We start from the raw sequence: 18,946 nt of genomic DNA on the forward strand, positions 1-18,946 counted from the left end.
CGCGCGCCACCTCCTGGTAGGATGCAGTGGCGATCCTCACTTGTGAGTTTCTGGGCTCTAGAGAAAACTAAAAGTCCCAGAATGCGTCTCGGGCCCGGGCTTGCAAATCAGCTCCCTGCGCGGGGTCCCAATGCACTTTGAAGGTGAGAGTCAGGCTGTTAATGGTTCCTAGGGAGAGGCAGTCTAGCACGGCCTCGCTGGCTCCCACTTTCATTCCTATTAAGACGTCTCCATGCCCTTGCAAACGCTGTGCTCTCCTCTAGGAATACCTTCCGCTCACGCCTGTCTTGATGCGGCTAACGCTGCAACGTTGTTCCCCTGCCTCTTGAACTTCAACGCATCTTGGATCTTTTTTTAAAAAATAAATTTATTTATTTTTTATTTTTGTCTGTGTTGGGTCTTCACTGCGTGTGGGTTTTCTCTAGTCGCAGCGAGCAGGGGCTACTCTTCGTTGCAGTGCGTGGGCTTCTCATTGCAGTGGCTTCTCTTGTTGCAGAACATGGGCTCTAGGCATGCGGGCTTCAGTGGTTGTGGCACGCGGGCTCAGTAGTTGTGGCTGGCGGGCTCTAGAGCACAGGCTCAGTAGTTGTTAGTTGCTTAGTTGCTTCGCAGCACGTGGGATCTTCCCGGACCAGGGTTCGAACCGTGTTCCCTGCATTGGCAGGCAGATTCTTCCAGGGAAGCCCCTGGATCTTTTCGAGTACCCGATGAAACTCAACGGACCCTTTCCCCAGGAAAAAACACGTTATTTTGCAGGTAACGTTGGGGGTTCTGGGAACTGGGAACTCTTGACCACTTGGAAAAGAGGCCGGGAATAGGTGGAACAATTTTAAGACAAATGATTTGATTACGCTGGGCATAGATAGGCCAGAGAGACAGCCCAGTAAGGAGCTAGCAGCAAAGGAGGTGGGGAAGTAGTCTGACAGAGCGGGGTGGTAACAGGGGAATGGAGAAAGAAGGAGTAGGAGGATGGCAGAGTGGCCAAAGGTATATGCCTGCTCCATGACCCAAAACTATTAGTCTCAGAGATAGGCAAAAAGACTGACAATGGTTGGCACTGCAGCCTTGACCACGATCACAGAAACCTGGAAACACCCTAACTGCTCATCCATAGAGCTCATTAAATAAATACTATGCAGCATCTGTAAACAAGATTGAGGAAGTTTTCATGTACTGACGTGTAAACAATTTGAGATACACTAAGAGAAGGGAAAAAAGCAAGGTACAGAACTGCATGTATAGGATGCTGACATTCATGAAAAAATGTACACATGGAAAATTTATGGAAGAATACACAAATTGATAATTATGATATTTGAATTGTAGATCCTACAAGTGTTACTTTTTCAGTTTAAAAAACTGTAGCTTCTAAGAGCACCACCAGCTCTGTAATTGGCCATATCTGGATTAGATCCTAGGCCTGTTTATTTGCTGGGTGATAATGACCAAGTGACTTCATTTCTCAGTTTCCTCATCTGTAAAATGGGGAACCATAAAGTTGCAAGAATTAAATACACTTGACGACCATTTAGAACAGTGCCAGGCACAGTATAAGCACCTTCTAGATCACACATGTTATTATCACTGTGTTTACTGACAACTAGATTAAGTCTGAAGAGTCAAGGTCAAGAACCAGAGCTTTGGAGCCCAGGTGCTTCTTCCTTGATGGTGACCTTGGCAAGTGACTTCCCCCTCTCTGGACCTGTTTCCCCACCCCCAGGATGGCTGGGGGGCCTGAGCCACAGGAAAGGAATGCAGCTCCCACTCTGAGCACTTCCTACATGCTCAGTTTCCAGATAACAGCTGCTGCTATGGTTACTTGTTGTTATTATCAGTTGGGGGTGGGGGTGACATGGGCCCCAGTGACACTCAGACCAGGAAGGGAACCTAGACAGGCCACCTCCCCAAGAAGACACGGACACACTCTATGTTATAATTTAAAAAAAAAAAAAAATCCTTCAATATCTCCCATCCCCTCCCTCCCTCCCTCCCCCAAGCGGGGTCATCCCAGTGTGATTCCCACAGAGGCCAGGGCTTCAGTGGCCCAGGAGGGACAGAGGGTGGGGTCCCCATACATGGTGCACATAAAGTCCCTCACGAAGTCGGGGAAGCGCTTCTCCACAATGCTGGCGCGTACAGCGCTCATCAGCCGCAGCTGCAGTGGGGAGGGGGGTCAGCAATCAGCCACCAGCATAGGGGAGACCCCCATCCCCCTTGCCTCACCCCTCCCAGCTACAGGCCCACCTGATAGGCGATGTTGTGGACAGTGAGGTGGTGCAGGGCCGCGGTGTTGTCGCTATGGAGCAGTGTGTGCAGGAAGGCCCGGCTGTGCCTGGGGACAGAAGGAGGGGGGTCAGCAGTGCCGGGTCCTGCCCCCCTCCCTGCCCTCCCCCTGCCCCCAGGCTCCATCCTCCCCTACTTTTGGCAGGTGGGACAGGCACACTCTGGGTCTATGGGGCGGAAGTCTTTCTCATACTGTTTCTTCTTCAGCGGCAGGTTCCCCGTGGGCACCAGGGCAGAGCCAAAGCGCTGGGGGTGGACAGGGGGAGGGGAAGGTGGGTCAACCAGGTCTTCCCCCCCTCCTTGGCCCCCGCAATCCCTCTCCGGTCTCTCCCCTGCCAAGGGCCTCACCGCTGTCCGTGTGGGGAAGACGCAGTCAAACATGTCGCATCCGAGAGCCACGCAGACCACCAGATCAGTGGCATAGCTGGGGGTGGGGCCGTGGGGGAGGGGAGCAGAGAACCTCAAGCCCTGGTCACATACCCAGGGCCCCCATCCCCAAGAATGGCACCCTCAGAACCACCCCCAGCAGAGGGCCATGTCCTCCTCAGTTCCCTCCCAAGCAGGGCTGTGTCCTTCCCCCTCCCCGACCCCCAGAGGCAGGGGTTCCCAGGAATCCCCTCCCCGTAGGCAGGGCTATCTCCCCTCTCCTCCACATACCCGACCCCCATCAGGTATCGGGGCTTGTCCTTAGGCAGCCTTGAGGTGCTCAGCGCCACCATCCTCCAGAACTGGCCCTTGCTCTCACCCCCGCTCAGGCCCCCGATGGCGAAGCCTGGCACGTCTCTCTTGGTCATCTCTAGGGGTGCAGAGGCAAGGTCAGCGGTGATCAGAAAAAAGGAAATAGGCCACAGTCTCCTCCTCTTCTTCCTCCTCACCCTCAGGGCAGACCCTGCCCAGACCTCCACAGGCCATCAGGAAAAGAAAATGTGACAGAGAGAGAGAGAGAGAGTGTATGTGCGGTGTATGTGTGTCTGGGGGCTGCTGGTGATCTCAGCTACCGTTTATAGAATGCCTGCTGCATGTCAGGGCTTCTTCTTCAATCCTCAGGAGAGAGGCCCAGGGCCCACACTCCCTTAGCTGAAACCTAAGATGAAGCCAGATGTGTTTCAAAATTTTCTAGGTTTTAGAACAGTGAACATCCTACATGCTGAAGAACAGCCTGTCATCAAACGCTGTAACATTTTGACAACAAAATGTGTAAAGACTCCTAACAAACTGGGGTCAGTAAGTCTGATCTTGCCACCAAATGAATTGCAAATTCTTGCGTGTTTTGGATATTAGAAGTGGGCAGGGGAATTCCTGGGCGGTTCAGTGGTTAGGGATCTGCACTTCCACTGCAGGGGGTGCAGGTTCGATTCCTGGTCAGGGAGCTAAGATCCCACATGCCTCGCAGTAAGACCAGAAAAAGAAAAAACAGAAGTGGGCAATTAGGCTCCAGAATTGCAGGGCAGGAGCTGCAGATCTGCACTGTGGTTGAGGCATGCAGAGCTTAAACCACTGGCCCCAGGCCACATATGCCAGAGGCTGGATTCGAACCCAGGTCTAGCCTCAAAACCAAGACTTATCTCTGGCCCCAGCTGCCCAGTTCAACTAGGGGGGAGGCCACAGCATTGACAAAGCAGGCCTGGTCTGGGGCTGGGTTTTGAAGCCGGAGTGAGCAGCAGAACCGACTGGGGATGAGTTGTTCAAATGCAGCTTCCCAGGTCCGCCCTGGCCCCAGACTCTGACCCAGTCATAGGGAGAGCCTGGGGGGTTCTGGTGCAGGCGAGACTCAGAGCACTGAGAAGCACCACCGGGACAGTGCTTGTCAAACTGCAGGTGGCTGAGAAATGAATTTGATTTGATGGGATGAGATCAGGGTTGTTGCTGTTGTTTTTTTTTTTAAATGAGAATAGAAAATATTGTATCAAAGATTCTCTCGTGTATAATGGTAAATGCTTCAGGAAGCCTTGGTTTCCACTCTCATATATGTGCACGCATCCAGAGCCATGACACGAAATGTACTTCTGACTGTGGGTCTCCATTAAAAAGACTTACTGGACCGGGGTGGGGGTGGAGACTGGGGGTGGTGGGCAGTTTGAGGACAAAAGGAATTACAACAGGACAGTCTTCACAACAGCATACACTGATGCCAGGTGCAGGTGGGACACCTTGAACAAATTTTCCCATTTATTCCTCACTTCGATCCCATGACATTGGGAGTATGTTCCCATTTTACAGAGGAAGAAAGTGAGGCTCAGAGAGGCCAAACCACTAGCCTAAGGATGCACAGCCGTGAGGCAACAGATCAGGGGGTTGGATCCAGCTGTGTGGACTCCAGAACCCAGAGTCTTGTCCGTGACACCTCACTGCCTTTGAGCCCCCATCTCTGCCTCCACTTTGTCTCCATGACCACGGTCTTGGTTCAGGCCTCACTGTCACCCTCCCCCTGGGCAACTACTCCAGCTTCCTCTATGGGCCTTACGCTTCCTATCTCACTGGGATTTTTCTCCCACTCTCCCACTCAACAGCCTTCCATGGCTCCCCAGCACCTCGGTGTGCTGTCCCAGGGCCTCCACCATCAGCACAATGCCTCGGGCCCAACCCCTTGCTCCTGACTGACTGCATGTCTCACTCCCCAGGGATGGAGCAGCTCCATGTATCTGTTAATGCTGTAGGTTCCAGAGCCCAAGGTCTGGGTTCAAATTCCAGCTCTGCAACATGCACGCTGTGTGGCTGGGTGTAAGTAACTTAACAGCTCTGTGCCTCAGTTTCCCCTCCTATAACCTTGGGAACCTGGTAGTTCCCACCTTACAGGATCTTTATGAAACCTCAATGGGTCAGTCCATGACCAGCGTCTGGCATAGTGCCTGGTGAACACCCGAAAATTGATAGCTATTGGAATTTTTATTCTCCAAACACACTCTGCTCCATGTTGCCTGAGGGCCTTTGCTTCAGCTGTTCCTTCCACCTAGAGTGCTCTTTTGTTAATTAATAACCACTCTTGGACTTCCCTGGTGGCGGAGTGGTTAAGAATCTGTCTGCCAATGCAGGAGACACGGGATCGATTGCTGGTCCAGGAAGATCCCACATGCCGCAGAGCAACTAAGCCCGTGCCGCACAACTACTGAGCCTGCACTCTAGAGCCCACAAGTCATAACTACTGAACCCACGCGCCCCAACTACTGAGCCCACATGCTGCAACTACTGAAGCCTGTGCGCCTAGAGCCTGTACTCTGAAACAAGAGAAGCCACCGCAATGAGAAGCGCATGCACTGCAACAAAGAGTAGCCCTTGCACGCCACAACTAGAAAAAAGCCTGCATGCAGCAATGAAGACCCAATGCAACCAAAAAAATAAATAAATAAAAATTTAAAAAGAGAGAAAAAATAATAAATAAAAACAGGTGTTGCAATATTAACATCAGAAAAAAATAAAATTCAAAGCAACCCACATCAGGGGCCTCCCTGGTGGCGCAGTGGTTGAGAGTCCGCCTGCCGATGCAGCGGACACGGGTTCGTGCCCCGGTCTAGGAAGATCCCACATGCCGCGGAGCAGCTGGGCCCGTGAGCCATGGCTGTTGAGCCTGTGCATCCGGAGCCTGGGCTCCGCAACGGGAGAGGCCACAACAGTGAGAGGCCCGCGTACCGCAAAAAAAAACAAAAACAAAAACAAAACAAAAACAAAGCAACCCACATCAAAAAAAACAAGGAAACTATTAAAAAAAAACAACAACACATAATAATCACTCTTGGGAACTCCCTGGCGGTCCAGTGGTTAGGACTCCACACTTTCACTGCCGAGGGCCTGGGTTCAGTCCCTGGTTGGGGAACTAAGATCCCACAAGCCGCAGCACAGCCAAAAACAAAAACAAAAAAACCTCCAACTCTCTCAGCACCATCGCATGCCAGGCCAACGTGGGGCTCTCTGCAATGGAAAAGCCCTGGTCCTGTTGGCACATGGCTTTACCTTCGAGGCAGGTGGCCCGGAGATCCGCATCCAGCCCACCCTGGATGATGGCGAAGAGGTTCTGTTTGTCCGGCCGCTGATGGGCTGCAATGCACCGGTCCAGCCAGCGGATTGACCTGAAAGAGGACCCTGGTTGTAAGCCATAGGGACTTGGTGAGGGGTAGGGAGAAAAGGCTGCAGGACCAGGATCCTCTCCCTCTCCCCCTCCCTCTCCGAACACACACACACACACACACACACACACACACACACACACACACACCTGTACATGGCCTCTTCCACACGTGGCCCTGTCACAGTGCTGCTGACCACATCATCCAGCTGCATGATGATGTCTGAGCCTGGAGAGTGAGACAGGAACACAGTCACTGGGAAAGCCCCCACGTTGAGGACAAGCTGGACCCCAGGTACCTCTCCAGGTCTTGCTGACTCCCATTTAACCCCCAATCTGCTTATACAGCAACCAGAGGAAGCTTTTCAAAATGCACATCTGATCTTGCCACCCCCCAGCTAAAACCCTGCCCTGGTACTACTGTAGAATAAAATCCCACCTCAGGGATTCCCTGGCGGTCCAGTGGTTAGGACTCGGCGCTTTCACTGCCGAGGGCCCGGGTTCAATCCCTGGTCGGAGAACTGAAACCTCACAACCTGTGCGGTGCAGCCAAAAACAAAAATCCCACCTCTGCAGATTTACCCTTCAAGAACCAAGTGACATGTGTAGCAAGTGATTCTTCACAGTGTGTTGGGTAATAGCAAGATGGGAGTCCAAGTGTCACAGGGGTCTAGTTAAGTAAACCGTGGTCCAGGCCTTAATGGAAGGTTCTTTCCCACAATTCCAAAATCCAGAAACTTCTCAAAATCATAGGATTTTTCTTATGCTTATGGCATCCTCATTTGGCAGCAAAACCTGAGACAGTTGTCATCTTTTTTTTTTTTTTTTTTCCGGTACGCGGGCCTCTCACCGCTGTGGCCTCTCCCATCACGGAGCACAGGCTCCGGACGCGCAGGCCCAGCGGCCATGGCCCACGGGCCCAGCTGCTCCACGGCTCGCGGGATCCTCCCAGACTGGGGCACGAACCCGCGTCCCCTGCACCGGCAGGTGGACTCTCAACCACTGCGCCACCAAGGAAGCCCAACAGTTGTCATCTTTTTAAAAACCTAATTTACTGTGAAGGTTCATAAGTGTTAATGCAATAAATGTGAAGTGTAGGGACTTCCCTGGCAGTCCAGTGGTTAAGACTCTGCACTTCCACTGCAGGGGGTATGGGTTTGATCCCTGGTCAGGGAACTAAGATCCGGCATGCCGCACAGTGCAGCCAAAAAAAAGAAAAAACAAATGGTTAAGATGGTAAATTTTATGTTATGTGTATTTTAACACAATTTTTTTTAATTGAAAAAAAAGAAGTGGGCTTCCCTGGTGGCGCAGTGGTTGAGAGTCCGCCTGCCGATTCAGGGGACACAGGTTCTTTCCCTGGTCTGGGAGGATCCCACATGCCGCGGAGCAGCTGGGCCCGTGAGCCGTGGCCGCTGAGCCTGTGCATCTGGAGTCTGTGCTCCGCAACGGGAGAGGCCACGAGAGTGAGAGGCCCGTGTACCGAAAAAAACAAAAAAAAGTGAAGTGTAATACCACAGGGTACTGCCCCAGACTCAATTGAGGTACTGTGTAATAAATGGTATGTACCCTTTATTATCTTTCTAAAATGTGAGAATTCTGAATTCTGACACCTATCTGGCCACAAGAATTTCAGATTAGAGACTGTGGACTTATAGGTTAGAAATCGCAAGGAAATATTGCCAAGATGTATCATTATAGAAAAAAAGCACAGTGTACCACACTAGCCAAAGATGGGGCGATTTGAGTAGCAATAAGGATTTTAACTGCAATTGATTGAAATGTATCAAATACATTTAAACTCATGAGTGCATGGTGATCCTAAAAAACTAAACATTAGTTGATCATTGCTAGAAGATGCTACGTAATCAACCCATAAAAACTAGTAAATGAGGGAAAAGAATGAATCCCACTCTTCCTGTGTGAACTAAACTGCTTGCTCTCCCAGGAGTAGGTGAGAAATGTTTCTCTTTACAGAAGTAATCTGGCTAATAAATGAAGAAAGGATGACAGAATTGGAACATCACCGGTTTGCAATTCCTAATAATGGTTCCTGGGGAGGAGCATGACAGCTCACTGGGAGAGACAGGCAGACATCAGATGCCCCCTGATGGACAGACACACTGTGAAGACTTCTTGCCAAAAGGAAGAAGGACTTGAATCTGGCTCTAACCTCTAGATCCAAGTACCAACCTACAGGAAATCTAGAGGGTGGAGGAAAACTATTACACGACACCCAGGGGATGCAACCAGCAAAATTCAGACCCGGTGAAACACTATAGGGCAAAGGAACCAGTTTCTTCAAGAAGCAAATTGCTGGGACTTCCCTGGTGGTCCAGTGGTTAAGAATCTGCCTTCCAATTCAGGGGACGTGGGTTCGATCCCTGGTCAGGGAACTAAGATCCCACATGCCGCGGGGCAACTAAGCCCATGCACCACAACTACTGAGCCCACGCACCACAACTAGAGAGCCTGTGTACTGCAACTACTGAACCCACACGCTCTGGAACCCGTGCACCACAACTATAGAGAAGCCCGTGCGCCTCAACGAAAGATCCTGCGTGCCACAACTAAGACCCGACACAGCCACAATAAATAAATAAATAAATAAATAAATAAATAAATCTTTTTTAAAAAAAAGAAGAAGCAAATTGCTGGGGCATCCCCTGGCAGTCCAATCATTACGACTCTGGGCTTCCACTGCAGGGGGCATGGATTCCATCCCTGGTTGGGGAACTAAGATCCCACAAGCTGCTCGGCTCGGCCAAAAAAAAAAAAAAAAAATTTAATGAAAAAAAAGAAGCAAAAAGAAAAAGCAAATTGCTAAAAAAAAAATGGAATTGGAAGGCAAAACTATATGATATGTAATATATATAATATATTAAAAAAGAGAAGAGATCTTTCAAACAACTGCAGTATCTGCACATTATTTGGATCCTGAAGTAAACACACTGTAAGAAAAACTGACATTTATGAAATGACTGGAACGTTGAACACTGGCCAGATATTTGATGATGTTAATGAATTATTGTTAATTGTTTGTAGGTGGGATGATGGTATTGTGATTATGTTTAAAAAAAAAAAAAGGAACTATGGGTCTTCCCTCGTGGTGCAGTGGTTAAGAATCCACCTGCCAATGCAGGGGACACGGGTTCGAGCCCTGGTCAAAGAAGATCCCACATGCCGTGGAGCAACTAAGCCCGTGTGCTGCAACTACTGAGCCTGCGCTCTAGCCCGCGAGCCACAACTACTAAAGCCCGTGAGCCACAACTACTGAAGCCTGCGTGCCTAGAGCCCGTGCTCCGCAACAAGAGAAGCCACTGCAATGAGAAGCCTGTGCACTGCAACGAAGAGTAGCCCACGCTCACCGCAACTAGAGAAAGCCGTGCACAGCAACGAAAACCCAACACAGCCAAAAATAGTGAATAAATTTTTTTAAAAAACTATGTTTTGGAGATAAAAATTAAAATACTTAGAGGTGAAGTGGTAGGACGTCTGAGATTCGGTTTGATATAATACAGATGATCTACGGAGACTAAGAAACTAGAAAAAGAAAACCAATGCAAAACTAGCGAAAAATTTAAAAATAAACAAGATACATAAGATTGCAACTATCAAAAAATAAAATAAAATCAATGAAGCATTTCTATCAACTAGTATGTTATTTGGCTATAAAAAGGAATAAAGTACTGATGCATACTACAACATAGCTGAACCTGAAAAACATTATGTTAAGTAAAAGAAGCCATTCACAAAGACCTCCTATTGTATGATTTCATTTACATAAAATGTCTAGAATACACGAATCTATAGAGACAGAAAGTAGATTACATAGGACTGGAGGAGGGTGGAATAGGGAGTGATTGATAATGGATACAAGATTTCTTTTTGGGGTGATAAAAGTGTTCTGAAATTAGATTGTAGTGATGGTTGTACAACTCTGTGAATACACTGAAAACCACTGAACTGTACATTTTATATTTATTTATTTATTTATTTTTGATCTTCTTTTTTTTTATCTTTGGCCACACTGTGCAGCATGTGGGATCTTAGTTCCCCGACCAGGGATCACACCTGTGCCCACTGCATTGGTAGCATGGAGTCTTAACCACTGGACTTCCAGGGAAGTCCCAACCTGTACATTTTAAATGGGTGAATTGTCTGTATATCATATCTCAATAAAGCCATTTAAAAAAAAAAAACAAAGAAGTCAACAAAACAGAAAACCAACAAATGAAGAAAATGAATAAGCCAGAAGTTGGTTTTTGGAAAAGATCAACAAACTCGAAATCAATAAACCCGTAACAGACACCAAGAAAGAAGAGATCACAAGTTTTTAACATCAGGAATGAAAAAGGAGACATCACTACAGGCACTATAACATTAAGAGGTTAATAAGAGAATATTAATGATCAACTTTATGCCAAGAAAGTTGAAATAAAGTTCAAGGAATGGCCAAATTCCTTGAAAAATCCAACTTATCAAATCTGACCCAAAATGAAACACAAAATCTGAATAGCCAAATCAAAATAAATAATCGAATTCATCATTATAATCGAATTCATCAAATAAATCGAATTCATCATTAAAAACCTTACCACAACAAAACTCCAGGCCCAGGGGGATTTACTGGACAATTCTATGAAACGTAACACCAATCTTAGGCAAATTCCCACAGAAAATAACATGGGAGAAGCAAAGTGGGCTATGATACTAATGAAACATAATGGCTGTGACCTGGTGATTGTTGAAGCTGGGTGACAGGTCAATGGGGTTGTGTCTATTTTGGTATACACTTGAAATTTTCCAAAATTAATAAAAATGCAAGGTACAGAAGAATGTGCCATAAATAGCATGCTCTCATCATGGAAAAAATAAGAATAGATTTGAACTTGCTTGTATTTACATAAACTCTGGAAGAATACATAAGAAACTAGAAACAGTGGTGACTTGTGAAAGAGATGGATAGAATATAGGCATGGGAAGACCACTGTTTCCTGCACACATCTTTATATAGAAATATATACAAAATGTTTTCTTGTTCAAGTTTTTTCTTTAAAGGACAAACCAAAACTCACAAGGTCCTGTAGGACCTGTCCCCAACACCTCCCTGTCCTCACCCTACACACACACACACACACACACACACACACACACACACACACACTCCCCCTAACCCACTCAGCTCCAGCCATGCCAGTCTTGGTCCTGCTTCAGGTCCTTTGCACTGGTTGCTTCCTCTTTCCAGAACATACTTCGCCCCTTTGGACATCTAGTTTATTCCTCCTCATCCATATAGGTTTTAGGCCTAGGGCAACATTCCCTGAGCCTACAGACTGAATCATGCCAAAAGTCCCATGTACTTGGCCTTCACAGTCAGGGTCCCAACCTTATATCTATTTGTGCCTTTAAAACAAATTTTTTTTTTTTTTTTTGGCTGCACCATGTGGCTTGCAGGATCTTAGTTCCCTGACCAGGGATCGAACCCGTGCCCCCTGCAGTGGAAGCACAGAGTCCTAACCACTGGACCACCAGGGAATTCCCTAATAACTTATTTTAATAATAATATATAATTATTCAAAATGTTAAATGCACCCCCAATTTAAAAAAATACAACAGGATATTTGGTGAAAAGTCTCTTGCCCACCAAGGGAAGGATTACAAAGGGGCACAAGTAACCCTTTAGGGGTGATGGACATGTTCACTATCTTGATTATGGTGAAGGTTTCATGGGTGTATACATGTGTCAAAACGTACCAGAGGGTACACTTTAAATATGTGCGGTTTATTGCATGTCAATTATATCCCAATTTTTTAAAAAGGAAAAGAATTTAAATGCTCCCTGTCTACCCAGCTCTTCAGTTCCCTTCCCTCCGAGAACCTATACTAGTTTCTTATTTTTCTTTCCTGAGATACCGTAAGCAAATCATGTGTTTGGGATTTGGGGGTTTTTTTCCCAATACAAATGGAAATATACAATGCACTCTACCTGCACTGCTTTTTGGGTTTTTTTTTTTTCTCTTTTTTCTGCCTTTCTAATTAAGATGTTTTCACCAATGCCTGTCTCCCTTTTGGACTGTAAGTTCCACGGATGGTACGGCACCAGCACCCAGGCCCATTGCTATAAGCAGAAGCCACAGAATCTGTACATAGAGGGGTCTAAAAGCACCAGTCTGTTTGGAAGATGGGAAGTTTTGAACCTGTTTCCATAGCACTTTATGAGATTGAGAAATGTTAATTGTCCTTATCAAGGAATAGGGGATATTGATGGAGATGGGAGGGGTCTAAAGCCTCCCCGATACCTCCCTTGTTGCCCCCATTATTTCAACATATCTTTGCCCAGCTAATTTACTATTTAAGAGAAACAGTAACAAGAAAGATAATACGAAAAGCTACTAATACATGTCAGGCATTGTGATAAGAGATTTACTGACATTACATCGTCATTTTTGTGAACTATCCCCTCAGGTGAGGCTCAGGGAGGGGGAGTGACTTGCCCAAAGCCGAGCAGCACGAAAAGAGCAGGCCCGCCTCACCTCCACCTCCGAAAGGCAGGGGAAGGGGCGGCTCCCCGGTATCCGCTCACCCAGCGCGTTCTGGATCTCCACGGATCTCTCGGGGCTCAGAAGGGTCTCGTCACCATCGTAAGGGGAGCGGAAGCGGACGCCCTCCTCCGTCACTTCGGACAGGGACACCAGGGACACCATCTGGAAGCCGCCGCTGTCCTGAGGGAAACCCCACCGCAGGGCTGACAAGAACGGGACTGGGAATATCCACGCCCAAGGAGGGCTCTCGGATCCCGGCGCTGACCCCGCCTTACCGTCAGCAGGTTGTGCGGCCAATTCATAAAGCCGTGGAGACCGCGGGCTTTCTGGATCAGCTCAGGGCCCTGGGGTGGGGGAAGAAGGGTCAGGCTAGGGGTGAGGGCAACCCTTGGGGCTCATATTGGGGCGACAGGGTTGGCCAACTTCCATCCTCGCTGGTTCCTCACGCCCAGCACAAGGCCTGAGCCATCCGGGACTCTCGATATGCGTTTTGTCGATAGAGTTTAGGAGGCGTGCCCGGGTCTAGGGAATCTCCTGGGCTCCCCCACGCTTCACCGCCGCCCAGCCCGGGGCACAGCCCACCCACCGGCCTCAGACCCAAATGGTAGGTGTTGCCCAGGCAGATGCGGCAGCCCAACGCGTCCAGTTGCTCGGCCGTGATGCCCTTCATGGTGGCCTGCGTGCCCACTGGCATGAACACTGGAGTAGCCACCGGCCCATGTGGCAGCCGCAGCTCCCCTGCCCGGGCCCTAGAGCGGCTACACTCGGCCACCAGTCTCATGATGCGCGGAGCCGACTCCAGGGACGTCGGGCTGACAACTGCCGCCATCTTGCCTGCCGGAACCACGTGGTCCGTGGAACACCCTGGGCGGCGCCATGTTGGCTGAGGTCACGTGGCGCGCGACGCGGGCCGAAGCTTAGGGAGAGCGTCAGATGAACCATGGAAACGGACGTCTGCGAGCTTGTCTCTGCGCTGCGCCCAGTTAGTTCCCACAGGCAGCACACTGCTGCGAAACATTAAAATTGTCTTGGTTTGGAGGCCCGTTCCTGACAATTCCTCGAAGTGAAAGCCTCTCTAGCTATAATTTTATCTTCCATCAAATGGGCCGAATAATAGTATCTAGACATAGGGACGTTGCGAATACTGAATGACAGGATGGATGTATATAGATTTTTACACAGTGCCTGACGTAATCTTTTGTCAATTTTTTTTTTGGCCGCCCCTCTCAGCTTGCGGGATCCTAGTTCCCCGACCAGGGATACAACCTGGGTCCTAACCCACTAATAATAACAATAACAGTATAGATATATATTAATACTTTAATAATCTTATGGTTGGAAATGGAGCTGATATCTGACCTGGCCAGCAGAGGGCGCGTTTGCCCCAGAAGCCTTCCTTTCGGGACCACCCGCCGAAAGCCCGGCTGATCTCAGCAAGAGCCTGACCTAGAAGCCTTGGGCTAATGCTACCAGTTTCTCAGTGTGGTGGAGTCCTCACTGAGTCCACGTCTGGAAAGCGCCCACCAATGAAGCCCACCTCAGAGCCTTTGAACTTGCTATTGCCATTGTCAGCAACACTCATCTGATATTCCCACACTGGCTCATATTTTCACCGTCAGTTGCTCCTGACTCCCCCAATCTTAAAAACCCTCCACCACCGATGACTGTATATCACATATCCTGTAATTGATATGATGCTTTTAAAAACCTCTATACAGGACTTCCCCGGTGGTACAGTGGTTAAGAATCTGCCTGCCAATGCAGGGGACACAGGTTCCAGCACTGGTCTGGGAAGATCCCACATGCCACGGAGTAACTAAGTCCATGCACCGCAACTACTGAGCCTGCACTCTGGAGCCCGCGAGCCACAACTACTGAAGCCTGCGCGCCTAGAGCCTTGTGCTCTGCAATAAGAGAAGCCACCGCAATGAGAAGCCCTTGTACCACAACGAAGAGTAGCCCCCGCTCGTTGTAACTAGAGAGAACTGCAGCGTGCATCAATGAAGAGGCAAAGCAGCCAAAAATAAATGAATAAGATAAACAAATTAATTTTTTTTAAAAACCCTCTATACATTGACAATACCCAAATTTTTATTCTCAGCATAGTCTTCTCTCCTGAACTCCCATCTCCTCTTGAGAGATGCCTCCTTGACACCCCCAGTGGGCATCTGTAGACATCCAAACTCCACATGTCTAAAGCAGAATTCATGATTGTCCTCCCAAGCTTGCCTACCTACCTCCGTCTTCCCCTTCTCAGTAGTACCAGCTCATGCCCTCCACCTCTGGGACTGAACTTAAAAAAGGCCTAAAGGTTTGGAGAGATTAGTGTCACTACTGGCCAGGCTGTGATTTGGAGGGGGCCAAAAAAAAAAAACAATGAAAAGAAAAGAAAGTCCAATCATATAATATTTACTTTCTAATTTATTATATACATTTTATTTCCATTCCTGAAATAAATCCAGCTTGGTCATGGTATTCTTTTTTTTTTTTTTTTTTTTTTGCGGTACGCGGGCCTCTCACTGTTGTGGCCTCTCCCGTTGCGGAGCACAGGCTCCGGACGCGCAGGCTCAGCGGCCATGGCTCACGGGCCCAGCCGCTCCGCGGCATGTGGGATCTTCCCGGACCGGGGCACGAACCCGTGTCCCCTGCATCGGCAGGCGGACTCTCAACCACTGCACCACCAGGGAAGCCCGTGTATATCTTTTTATTTGATATTAAAATAACTACTCCAGGGACTTCCCTGGTAGCTCAGTGATTAAATAATCCACCTGCCAATGCAGGGCACATGGGTTTGAGCCCTGGTCCGGGAAGATCCCACATGCCACGGAGCAACTAAGCCCGTGTGCTGCAACTACTGAGCCTGTGCTCTAGAACTAGCGAGCCACAACTACTGAAGCCCACGCACCTAGAGCCCGTGATCTGCAACAAGAGAAGTCACCGCAATGAGAAGCCCCCGCACCGCAACGAAGAATAGCCCCCACTCGCCGCAACTAGAGAAAGCCCGCACACAGCAATGAAGACCCAACGCAACCAAAAATAAATACGTTAAATAAATTAAAAAAAAAAAAAAACTACTCCAGGGGACTTCCCTGGTGGTCCTGTGGTTAAGAATCCGCCTTCCAGTGCAGGAGACGAGGGTTCGATCCCTGGTCAGGGAACTAAGAACCCACATGCCGCGGGGCAACTAAGCCCGTGCGCCGCAACTACTGAGCCCACACACTCTGGAGCCAGTGCTCCACAACTAGAGAGAAGCCCACTCACCGCAACGAAGAGCCCGTGAGGCACAACGAGAGATCACACGTGCCGCAATTAAGACCCTATGCAGCCAATAAATAGATAAATATTTTTATATTTTTATAAATAAATAAATAATAAAATAAAATAACCTCCCCAATTACTTTCATGTTATGATAACCCTTAAATATTTTTGTATATCCCACTATTTAGAAATTTTCTGTCTCGTTTGTGTATATTTAGAAAACAACAAAAAGCTGGATTTTTGTACTTTTCCACCGTTCCAATGATCTTTGCCTTTTATTGATAAGTTTAGTCGATTTACATTTATAATGGTTACCAATATACATTTATAATGGATCTGATACCATCTTTTTACAGGCTTTCTATTCTTGTAGCTTCTGTGGGTTCTTATATTTGTTTTTTCTTTCCTATCTCTCTTGCCTTCTTTTGAATCAATCAAAAAAATTTTCTCAATTCATTTTCCCTCTTATTTTATGAAACTTCTGTGCACTTTATATTTTTGTGGTAGATGCTCTAGCAATTTTAAGTGGCATACTTAACAAATTATAGATTTTTACCTTTACCATGGTCCCAATCAACTTAAGGTTTCTAGACAGTTGAACTCAGAACTCAGAAGGCTTGTCTGTCCAGTGTTTGATATCTTGACCGGGTTTTTTTTCCTCACAAATTTGGCATTATTGTTGTTCTTGTTGTTTTACGCAATCAATGTTTATAAATATATTCACATATATAGCAATATCTTTGCTTATAACTTCTACTCACAGATCTCAGATCAATTTCTGTTTGTCAGAAGTACCTCTTTGACACTTTTTTCAATAATAAGAACCCTGTGTTGATAAACTTTCTAAATTTCTGTTTACCTAAAAGAAATTTATTTTGCCCTGGTGCTTGAAAAATTGTTTCACCGAATATAGAATTCTAGGTTGACAATTATTTTCTCTTAGCACATTGAATTTATTCCACTTGTGGCTTCTATTATCACTTAAGAAATAGTAAGTGATATTGTAATGTAAATGTAAATGCTATTTCTTGAGATCTGTTTTTGTCTTTCTGGTTTCCTTTAAAAATTATTCCTTTATCTTTGCCAGTTTGCAATTTCACATGATGTATCTAATAATTTTAATTTATCCTGTTTGGGATTCCCTGGACTTCTTGGATGTGAGGATTGTGGTCTTTCCATAATTTTGGCAAATTCTCAGTTATTCTCTCTTTGAAGAGCTGCACTTGTCTGTAACTAAGCCTCAACACAGGTAGCTGTGAGTAGAATGAGAAATACTGACTTGCTGCCCTTCCTGAGAAGTTAGCCCTCCGACTGGGGAGCAACCTCCTGCTACTGGTTACTCCAGTCTGGACTGGAGTTTCCATCTCGCTGAACTGGTATAAAGGAGGGAGGTAGGAGATATCAAATACCAGCTCCCTGGTCTAGCCGAATTTACTCATAGATTTTTTTCAATAGTTGTTTCCTCATTTACTGTATGCCCTTGAGATTATTTCCAGAGACTTTAAATGATTGTTTTATAATACTTTTCACATTTCACTAAGAAGTGAATCTGTGAAGCTCCTCAAGCTAGCATGCAGGAGATCGATTACCTTTTTAATATTTTTTTATGTTTTTATTTCCCATTTAAAAAATTAAATATATTCGCAGTATATACATATGTCAAATCATTATGTTGTACACCTAAACTAGTACAGTGTTATATTATATGTTAATTATATCTCAATAAAAGGGGGGAAAGAAATCTTTTAGAAAATATGAAAAAAGTTTAAAATGGTAAAATTTATATTTTACCACAGTATATGGTAAATATATATATGTAAATAAAACGTGTGCACTAACAAAAAATGTATGAAATACAAAGAAGTTTTTGAGAACTCAGGAATTTAATAAACTTGACTTATGATTCCATTTTAATTAAATAGATTTAAGTTTTTTAAATAGATAATACATGCTTAAAAAATACACATAAAATGTATACTGTGAATTATCTTTCCCATGCCTGTCCCATGTAAATAGTTCTCATCTCTTAATTTTTTTTAACCTCTTAATATTAAGTGATGTTTAGTATGCATTCATTTTTCTTTTCCTTCTTCTTTTTTTTTTTTTTTTTGCTGCGTTGGATCTTCGTTGCTGCGCACCGGCTTTCTCTAGTTGCGGCGAATGGGGGGCTACTCTTCGTTGCGGTGCCCAGGCTTCTCATTTCGGTGGCTTCCCATTTCGGTGACACGGGCTCTACGCACGGGGGGCTTCAGTAGTACGGCGCACAGGCTCGATTGCTCCACGGCATGTGGGATCTTCCCCGACCCGGGCTCGAACCCCTGTCCCCTGCATTGGCAGGCAGATTCTTAACCACTGCGGCACCAGAGAAGTCCTTAGTATTCACTCTTGTCTATACTTACATATTTTTCAGCATATAAAAGAAAATATGTACTTTATTGTTGCAGTTGTCTTGTTTAGGGTTGATTCATCTCAATATACTAATGGTGGAGGTTTTTTTTTTTAATCTTCTGGAATCTTTCATAGACTAACAGAGTGTTTGAACTGTCATTTTCCACTAGTCATGGATCACTGACTCATGGAATTGTCTAAAAATTTCAAAACCCTTACAACTTACTCTAGTATAAGTTTCATAGTAGTTTTTTTTTTAACTCAATAGCAAAAAGGAGGTATGGGAGAAATTGCCGTCTGTCCCACAGCTATTCCACTAATAAAATCATATTATGCCACATCTAGTCCCTGTGATTTGTTTAATGTTCCTTACAAGTATGTTTGTAAAATTCATTTGTGTTGTATGTAGCT

At 46.5% G+C, this 18,946-nt stretch overlaps 1 protein-coding gene across 1 annotated transcript; it reads right to left on the reverse strand.

The window, feature by feature from the left end:
- Positions 1-1,734: 1,734 nt before the first annotated feature.
- Positions 1,735-13,743, reverse strand: QTRT1 (queuine tRNA-ribosyltransferase catalytic subunit 1). The gene is made up of 10 exons (XM_079915638.1): positions 13,475-13,743; positions 13,164-13,232; positions 12,930-13,068; positions 6,494-6,572; positions 6,232-6,347; positions 2,941-3,079; positions 2,632-2,707; positions 2,420-2,529; positions 2,245-2,332; positions 1,735-2,155 (listed from the first exon to the last, which is right to left on the reverse strand). Exons 1-10 carry the CDS (start codon positions 13,715-13,717, stop codon positions 2,003-2,005), a joined length of 1,212 nt encoding a protein of 403 aa, XP_079771764.1. The 5' UTR covers positions 13,718-13,743; the 3' UTR covers positions 1,735-2,002.
- Between the last annotated feature and the right edge of the window lie 5,203 nt (positions 13,744-18,946).

Source organism: Stenella coeruleoalba (assembly GCF_951394435.1).
Source record: "Stenella coeruleoalba genome assembly, chromosome: 3".
Classification (NCBI taxonomy): domain Eukaryota; kingdom Metazoa; phylum Chordata; class Mammalia; order Artiodactyla; family Delphinidae; genus Stenella; species Stenella coeruleoalba.